The sequence below is a fragment of the Microcebus murinus genome, chromosome 18 (genome assembly GCF_040939455.1).
Source record: "Microcebus murinus isolate Inina chromosome 18, M.murinus_Inina_mat1.0, whole genome shotgun sequence".
In the NCBI taxonomy this organism is placed as follows: Eukaryota; Metazoa; Chordata; class Mammalia; order Primates; family Cheirogaleidae; genus Microcebus; species Microcebus murinus.
Genome location: NC_134121.1, coordinates 28,424,851 through 28,434,310, shown reverse-complemented (window position 1 = coordinate 28,434,310; position 9,460 = coordinate 28,424,851). Strand labels below are relative to the sequence as shown.

Here is a 9,460-nt window from a genome sequence, read left to right as displayed (position 1 = left end):
CTTACCGGAGCAGGAGGGGCCCAGGCACCGCGCTGCCCGCCGCCCGCGTCGCGCGGGGCCGCGGGTGCCGCCGCCACTGATCCTCTAAACGCGGTCTCCCCGCACTCTCCCTGGCCGGGGGATGCAGAATGGTTTACAGAGGGACCGCGAAGCGCTGATTGGTCACAGGCCGCCGTGACGTCGGCGGGCGCTGCATTAAGGCGAGGGGGCTTCCAGAGCTCAGCCAACAGCCAGGAGCAGTGACCGAGCCGCCGGAGCTGGGGAGAGACGCGCCGGGGCGGCGGACTGGGCCAGCAGACCAGGGACCGAGGGACGCGCGCCCGGGGAGAGCCAGCAACAAGCCGCGGCCCAGGCGGCAACAGCGGCGGCCCGCGCCGAGCTGTTCCAGCCGCCGGCCTACTGTAGCCGCTACACCAGGACATTTTCAAAAAGCTCTCCAAGCTGCCCCCCTCCTCCCCGACTCTTCCCGCTGCAAAAGACAAAAACAAAAAAGGAGGCTAGAAAGGAAACCCAGATTTTCCACCACAACGAGAAAAGGAAAAAGGGGCAAAAGGAAAGAAAGTCGAGCGACTGTGGGGTTAGACCGAGGCAGCGGAGCGTGGGCCGAGCGATGCGGGGCTGCGCGCCCAGGCGGCCGCGAGTTGTGACTGGAGCCACGATGCACGGCCAGGCGCGGTGAGGAGCCAGCCTGTATAGCCTCCCCGAAGGAGCCCAGGCACTGGGAGGGCCGCCCCGAGGACACGGAGGCCGCCGGGCCGGCCACCGGCCGAGGTGACTGGGCTGGGGCGGTGGGGAGCGAGCGAGTGCGCCTGGCTGCGTCCGCCCAGAGTTGTCCCTCTCTGTTTTCGATTGACACAAACACTTCTCCAAAAGGGGGGAAACCTAAGCAACAACAGCAGTCAACAACAAGCTCTTCCTCCCAACCCTCCCCTTCCTCCCTCCCTCCTCGGCCTGTCCCCGCCCCCTCCCCCAGGCCCAGCGCGGGCGCCCGGCGCGTCCCGACCCGCTGCGCGATGCCGGCAGTTTAGGATCCAAAGCTTCTCTACCCGTTTTGTTCTTTCCTTTTCTTTTTTAAAAAGAGGGGGGAAATCCCAGTGGTGGGCAGCCTGGCACGCACACACTCGCCCTCATACCCCGACAAAAGCAGATGCACTTTGACTTCTGACAGCTCTACCTCAAGCCCGAGAGAACTCAGAAGCGCTTTCCCCGCAACCGCAGCTCGCCGAGTCGTCGTCGTCTTCTCCGTCTCCGTTTTATTTATTTATTTCCACTCCCGCCGCCGTTCTCGGTGACCTTCACTCCTACGCGGGCTCTGGGCAGAAGGGTCGCATTCTCGCCCTCCTGAGACTCCTTTTCCTCGCCCCGGGAGCTGAGGCGGTGCCGCTCCGCCCCGGAGCCCTGGGACTCCCGGCTGCACACTTCACAGAGACGCCCCCCGTCCCCCACCAACCTCGTTTCCCCCCTTTGATTTCCTGGTGCGGGTTTTGCCTCCTCTTTTTGGAGGGGCTGGGGAGCTCGTGCCGGTCATCTTCGGGAGTCATCCCCTCGGCTCTACTTTGTCCCTCTCTCTCCGGGCCTCACCAGACCAGATCAAACCAAAGACCATGGTGCACTGTGCCGGCTGCAAAAGGCCCATCCTGGACCGCTTTCTCTTGAACGTGCTGGACAGGGCCTGGCACGTCAAGTGCGTCCAGTGCTGTGAATGTAAATGCAACCTGACGGAGAAGTGCTTCTCCCGGGAAGGCAAGCTCTACTGCAAGAACGACTTCTTCCGGTGAGTACTTCCCTCCCACGCCTCTGCTGCTCCCTCCCCGCGGGCCCTTCCCGGCCGGCTTTGGATCAGAGGTCAGCGTGGCCCGGCGGCCGAGTTAGGAGCTGCCTCTGGAGAGGGCAGCCAAGTCCTGCAAGCGCCCGCCTCTTCGCCAGCTGGCGCGCTGGGCGCTCGGTACCCTGCCCTGCTTGCGTCCTGGAAACTGTGGATCTGGTCTTGGCTGCACGTGCCTGGGAAGAAAGGGTCTGAGTCCGCCTCGGCCCAGAAGCCCTTCAAGCTTTGAAGAGACAGGGCAGCCTTGGGCATTTTAGCTTGCACTCGGGTTTTTCCCGGAGCCAAGCTCTGCAGCCTTCTCCCGGGCTCCCGGGTGGCTTGCCCTCCAGGCTGAGCTTAGATGCCGGGGTTCGCTCCCTGCCACTGCCTTTTTTGACTCTGAGAGGTCTTGGCGGGAACCGCGGAGCCTTTTGCGCGGAGTGTCCAGGCCATCTGTCGTGGCAGCGGCAGGAAAGAGCTCGGCGTCAAGGCCGATCCGGCATACCCCGGGGTCTACGCGAACCCCTGATCGGCCTTTAAGCATAGACTTGGGCAAACCGCTGCACAGCCTGCGAGCTTTTTCCTGCTTCCCCGGCTGCTGGGGCTTGGCGGGTGGTTCGGCCTGGGCCCAAAGCCGCCTCTGACTCTGAGGGGCGGGCTCTGCTCCTAGGCACTGCCAGCCACAGACCCCCACCTCCTTGCTGAAACCCAGGGAAAAACCCAGACCCCGCTTGTTGGAGCCGGAGGACTTCTCCCTAGTCCCTTCCTCCGTTTAGCATTTTAATTATAATGTCTTAAACGCACTATTTTGCCACCTCATCCACACAAACACACAAGTCAATGGAAAAGAACAGGCGCAAATGCAAATTGTAATTTCACTGTGCGGATTTGAAATCTCCCAGTTTACTCGGCTGACTTAGTCTCTGTTTCTCTCAGAGTTTGTGGTGATAGATAAAACTAGGAAACACAGAAGAGGAGGGATTGAAGCCACCCGGGCCGCTTTGCCCAGAGGGACAGGACACGCTGTCTCCAATGCCGCTCCAGGATGTGTGGCTCAGGTTTTGGGGAACCGCGGAGCAAACCTCCGTGCACCCTTGTAATGCCCAGAGGAAGCCCGGGCTGAGCCTCTGAGCCTCCGCCGCCAGCTGCGCGGGGTTTCCTCGGCAATGACTGGATCATAGCTGGAGGGCAGCGAACCGTACCCGCTGCCAGTGGGTCCCTGAGGCCTGGCTTCAGCAAAGCGGGGCAGGGCGCCTAGAGTGGGTTCATCCCCGCCGGGGCTCCCGCTTGCACCAACCTGCCAGGCTCTGGGCACGAACGTGGCGGCGGCCCAGCTACCGCTACCCGGGTTCTCCGCCGCTGTTTGTTTACCAACCGCGGATAACCTCGCCAAACCACCGCCGGCGCGCGGGTCCTTTTGAGTTAAAAGGTGGCGCTAGGAGAGAAAAGCGGCTCTCCGGATGCGTTCATACGGAGCTCTAATTCCAATCTGACTTTTCTGAATCTAATCAGAAAATAAGTGGCCCAGTCCTCCTTTCCGATCGCCCGTCTTGTCGACTTCTTCGGAGATTCTTCTTTCCTCTGGGATAACACTGGGGTTTGAGGCTGGGGTTAGAGGGCAGCTTGGGCCCCTCGCTCTAACTGTGTGTATCTCCTCCCTGACTTTTCCCTGCTGCCCCGCGCTCTCTCCTCCTGCCCCCTCACCCGTTTCATCCTTATGCTGCCTCTTTCTTTTGGCGCGCTTTCTCCCCTTCTTTTCTCCCTTCCTTCCTTCTGTCTTTCTTCTTCCACTTTCTACTTCTCTCTCTCCCGCTACCATCTTTTCCCCGGCCTCTGTCTCCCCCTGCCCCTGGCCAACCCGCCAACCCGTCCCCCCAACCCCTGCAGGTGTTTCGGTACCAAATGCGCGGGCTGCGCGCAGGGCATCTCCCCTAGCGACCTGGTGAGGAGAGCGCGAAGCAAAGTATTTCACCTGAACTGCTTCACCTGCATGATGTGTAACAAGCAGCTCTCCACCGGTGAGGAGCTCTACATCATCGACGAGAATAAGTTCGTCTGCAAAGAGGATTACCTAAGTAACAGCAGTGTCGCCAAAGAGAACAGCCTCCACTCGGGTGAGGCCCCAATTCCCGGGTCGCGAGGGGCAGGCTGGGCTCGGGGAGGAAGGCTCGCCAAGGCCCCTGCTGACCGCTCCCTTCCCTCTTCTCAGCCACCACGGGCAGTGACCCCAGTTTGTCTCCGGATTCCCAAGACCCGTCACAGGACGACGCCAAGGACTCGGAGAGCGCCAACGTGTCGGACAAGGAAGGGGGCAGTAACGAGAATGACGACCAGAACCTGGGTGCCAAGCGGCGGGGACCGCGCACCACCATCAAAGCCAAGCAGCTGGAGACGCTGAAGGCCGCCTTCGCCGCTACGCCCAAGCCCACACGCCATATCCGTGAGCAGCTGGCGCAGGAGACTGGCCTCAACATGCGAGTCATTCAGGTCAGGCCCCTGGCGAGCCACCCCGTCCCCCAGACGCCCACCTGGCCACTCTAGGCACCCAGGCTGAGCCCGGAAGAGCCCAGAGTTGAGGAGGGGAGGGAGTCCGTGGAGACTGGGGGTGGAGGGAAAGGTGCTCAGACACACACTGACCCTGCTGGACCTTTGAAACCTCTTGTGATGCTGGAGCATCTGGAGATCCTTCTTCTTCCCAGCCCAACAGACATGATAGTGGCAGCAGAGGGGGAGGGGCAGGGTGCTCAGCATGAGGCTGGAGTAGAGGCATCCTTGAACACTATGGCCAGAGTTGAGACCCCTTTTTCTGCACGCGCACTTCAGGTTAGGCAGGAAGGAAGAGGTCTCAGTGTCCACTGGAGTCAGTCAGTTCCTCTGGCTTCTGCACAACCCCAACTTTGTGGGTATCTTGCCCCAGTTCCAGATCAAGGGACTTCCCCTCCAAAGAGAGGGGGTGGTCCTGGATTGAAAGGGAGGTGGTCAGGCAAGAGTCAGCTGTGTCTCAAAGTGTCTGAATGGGATTGGGGGGGCGGCTGGGTCTGTGCTTTGGGAGGAGGCGAGATCACTTGTGTTTCCGGCCAGCCAGAGTCTCTGGCTCCATCCTAGGTGTCCGGTCCACGGTGCCTGCAGGCCGTTGGAGGCTGTGGTGGATGAGCCTGGGAGCTTCGGTGTGTAGGCGCACACGTGTGCAGGCAGCCCTGTGGGGGAGCCCTGAGGCCTAGAGGGGCTGTGCAAACCTGTGTGCACGCATGGGAGGTTGTGTCTGTGTCACTATCTGTGAGACGCTGTGGATAAGTATGTTTGGCAGTGTGAGATTGTGTGTGCGTGTGAAAAGGAGATTGTGGGTTTTGGTGTCACTATGGTTGGGAAACTGTCAACAGTGGGCTGTTTATGTGTCTTTGTCACTATTATATGGGGGAGAGCCCTTCACGAGTCCATGAAATGGAAGCTCGGTGTGTGTCTGACACTAGTTTGGAGAGGCTTAGTGTCTGTGTGTACAGCCCCCCTCCCCGGAACTTGTGACTGAGATAGTGTCTGTTGGAAAAAACGCGACTGCGCGCCCCGACTGCCTCACGTCGGACAAGGCGGCCTGTCCAGCTCTGTTTAGGAACCCGGCTCACTATCGGCTCAGGGTCCGCCCCGCGTGGTCCTACTCAGAGACCCCCCCCACTACCTACACATAGACAGACACACAGAGCCCGGAATTGGCAGCTGGGCAGTGGAAGGGTGAGAGGCTAGGCCCGGCTGGGCACCCGGGGTCGGGGGGTGGAGTCTCCGCGGCCTCACCCCGCGGCGTGTGTGCTTCAGGTTTGGTTCCAGAACCGGCGCTCCAAGGAGCGGAGGATGAAGCAGCTGAGCGCGCTGGGCGCCCGGCGCCACGCCTTCTTCCGCAGTCCGCGCCGGATGCGGCCGCTCGTGGACCGCCTGGAGCCGGGCGAGCTCATCCCCAACGGCCCCTTCTCCTTCTACGGAGGTGGGTGCGCGGCCGAGTGGCGGGGCGCGGTCAGGTCGGGGGTGGCTTCGCTGGAAGCGGGTGGCAGCGCGGGAGGCACTCCTCGCTTTCTGTAAAGAAATGGAGCGTGTGGGAGAAAAGTGCCAAGGCTGGGGAGGAAAGCAAGGGGAGGAGGTGAGACCCAGGGCAGAATTCCCGACCCTGAATGAGGGGGGCGGGCAGGTAAGGAGCAGCTCTTGGGTTTGCGCCAAGCCTCCTCGCGCTCCCAGGCCCGCTGGGGCGCGCCACAAACGCCTGCTTCCCGGAGTCGCCCTCCCCAGCCCGCTCGGGGCGCGCCTTTCCGCCCTTCGTGTCCCGCCTGACATCCTCCTCCCCGCCGCTCCGCAGATTACCAGAGCGAGTACTACGGGCCCGGGGGCAACTACGACTTCTTCCCGCAAGGACCCCCCTCCTCTCAGGCCCAGACGCCAGTGGACCTACCCTTCGTGCCGTCGTCTGGGCCGTCCGGGACGCCCCTGGGTGGCCTGGAGCACCCGCTGCCGGGCCACCACCCGTCGAGCGAGGCGCAGCGGTTCACCGACATCCTGGCGCATCCCCCTGGGGACTCTCCCAGTCCGGAGCCCAGCCTGCCCGGGCCTCTGCACTCCATGTCGGCTGAGGTCTTCGGGCCCAGCCCGCCCTTCTCGTCGCTGTCAGTCAATGGCGGGACGAGCTATGGGAACCACCTGTCCCATCCCCCCGAAATGAACGAAGCGGCCGTGTGGTAGCGGGGTCTCCCTGGGTCCGCGGAGTTCGTGGTTGTACAGAAATGAACCTTTATTTAAGAAAAATACAAAAAAGAAAAAAAAAACTCTAAAAAGCAAGCCCCACCCTCTCCTTACTGCAGCCTTGAGAACCACTCTCCGTCTGGGGAGACCGATGGGAAAGGGGCACAAGAAATGGGATCCAGATCGCCTCGAGGTGGGACTGGGATCCGCGTACTGGCTGGCAAGGTGCAGAACTGGGGCTCCCCAAGGGAAAGGCAGACCTCTCCCCACCTCGCACCTGGACCCGGATCCGCGGCCAGAGCCCGCGGGAGTGAGCGCCTGGCAGGCGGGGAGGCGGGAAGACGTCTCCGGCAGCCGCGGGCGGCGCGCAGCCCCGCGAGCAGCCTGGAGCCCTGGGGAGGAAGGCGGGGCGGCGCAGTCGGGCGAGGGAGGTGAAGCGGCCGGGGGCACTCCCGGGCCAGCCAAGAGGTTTCTAGCTCTGGGATACCCTTTCTTAGTGTTGTCTCAGAGTTCAGCAACAGTGACAACAAACTCTTATAGCTTCAGAAACGCCGACCTGCTGTGCATCAGGTGGGACTATATATATATTTTTTGTCTATCTGGGTTTTTGGTTTTTGTTTTGCCAAAATTGCAAAATTCTAAATGTAAAGCCCTCAGTATCAACTCTTCTACCTTCACAAAACTCTACACACACATACACACACACGCACACACACATGGACACTCTGGATAGGACGGTCTCCAGCTAGACCTCTCAGTAAAATGACTTGAACATCAGCTGTACAAAGAAAAGTGTTCTACCTTCACACACAGAAAGTTTTAAAAAAAAGACTATTGAACTAAAAACAGTCAACTGTTTACGTATAATGTTAAATTCAGGAGTTCAGTGTTTTACTAATATATCCTGTTTTGAAAACCTCTTGTTCAAAAACAAAATGTTTTGAGCAATCAACCAAAATTGTTCCTTTTCTTTTCCTATAGATGTTCTGACAGATTTGCAGGGCTTTCGGCTCACTGTGCTAGTATGTAAAAAGATGTTGTTTACACGAGGCAAAGAGAAAACATGATATTCAGACAGTTGCCAAATAGAATAATTATAGCACAAATACTGTAAAGGTGCCTGGCACCAGCAACCCGAGAAAGTGTTAAAAAAAAAAAAAAGTGTTACAAGGTTTAAAAAAAAAACATCTTTGCTAATTTTTAGTCCTGTTGAACATTCATGGAATTGTTAATATGACTTATATAGACCCACACAGGTTTTATTTTTGTGTCTTTAAAATAAAAGTCCAAAATATTTAAATTTTATGGTCAAATATGCAGTCAACAGCTGCTACTTTTTTCTTTATATATTAAAATTTCTCATATGTCTTTTATTGTTCTAATAAACCTAAGCTTGTGTGACCTCCAGTGCATATTAGACCATTCACTGTATGAAAGAAAACATGTTGAATAAATTTGTGAGTTTTTAATAAAAATAGAAAATCTGATGTTTAGATAATTGGTGTGTTATTCGATGTTTTCAACAACTAGAGGGGAGCCCTAATGGGGAGTGGAATGGGCCCTCAGAAGCCAGGAGGAAGGAGAGGCAGGATTGGTTTGATAGATCCGTTTTTGCTCTGGCTGTGGCTGAACCCTTTTGCTAATGCCAGCCAAGCTTCTCTCCATGGCTTCCTGCTGTTATTAACTACAGATTTGCATTCTGTGGATTTAACTGATACAGTTGAAGAGATGTTTGCTGATAAGTTAATATAGAATTTGAAATAGAAATCAAATCCATGGCTAAAAACAAGTGGTCCCGGTCTCTGATTAGACATGAGATACAAAGCATTTTTTCTCCCCATCTCCCTGCACACGTAAAACCAGGCTTGTGAATGTCAGATACTTGTAAATATATAGTTAGAGGTGGTCCTTTTCAGTTTCAATTCATTTCCCATAGATAATCCTGCTTTCTAATTTGGTGGTTTGAAAGATAACGTAAAATGAATGTGCAGTACAGTTAGAAATGAAATACTTTAATCCCTTTCACAGAACTGATATGAAATTGTTGTTTTATGGTATTTGTCACATTTGAAGTTCCCTAGAAGGAAACTATTTTGTCTGGCACAAGATACATATTAAGTTTCTCTGAAAGCTGAACAAAACTAACTAATATAGAAATCAAATATCAACTGGGAGTTGCCAATAGGTTCTGAAAAGTAGTTCAATCCTTTCCAAGCCTTCATTAAACTTGGAAAATTTTTGAATATTTTATCTACTATGAAATACTCCTATGTGGGTGTATATGAGTGTTAAAATCAGACAATACTAGAGTTCCAGAATTTCTTTTCCATATCACCTAGATTTCAGTCTGGATTATTTATTTCCTTATTTAAAAAAGCAAAAGTTTTACATTAAATGGCATGTAATTTCCAGTGCTGTTTTCATATTTTGTTAAGACACCGCCAAGTTTATCTTTCCTGCAGAGAAGGCTTTAAAATAAGCAATATTTCACTGCATCCATATGATGGCTTATCTAATGGGGGGAAACTATCAGGGAGGAATCTGGCAGTGTTCTTTCAGAAATAAAAATTTATGAAATACAAGGGAGACTTTTGAAACTCCTAGCCTCTGCATGCAGCACATTTCTTTATCTGCTTTATATGCAATCACTGGATCGGCTTGTTTTTGCCCGTTTAGCATTTATATACATTAAATCATAGCTAACTTATTTATTATAGCCACCACTCCCTACCCCTCTTTAAAGACATTCATTTAACTGAACTATGCTCATTGGGAAGCTGCATTTTCCTATCAAGGCTGCTGAATTATTTAGCAGCTTTATTGTGGAATCGGGGTGTTTGATAAAGAAGCGTTTTAGAGTTGGGCACACGGTGGTGTAGATTTAATTCTTCTAACTCCGTGGCAGCGGCGCAGTATTTCCCCTCGGCGCGGCATTCT

At 55.3% G+C, this 9,460-nt stretch overlaps 1 protein-coding gene across 1 annotated transcript; it reads left to right on the top strand.

The window, feature by feature from the left end:
* The first annotated feature begins 244 nt into the window (after window positions 1–244).
* Window positions 245–8,514, top strand: LHX1 (LIM homeobox 1). Its single transcript, XM_075994393.1, has 5 exons — window positions 245–1,774; window positions 3,692–3,918; window positions 4,014–4,291; window positions 5,612–5,777; window positions 6,144–8,514. Exons 1-5 carry the CDS (start codon window positions 1,605–1,607, stop codon window positions 6,521–6,523), a joined length of 1,221 nt encoding a protein of 406 aa, XP_075850508.1. The 5' UTR covers window positions 245–1,604; the 3' UTR covers window positions 6,524–8,514.
* The last annotated feature ends 946 nt before the right edge of the window (window positions 8,515–9,460 follow it).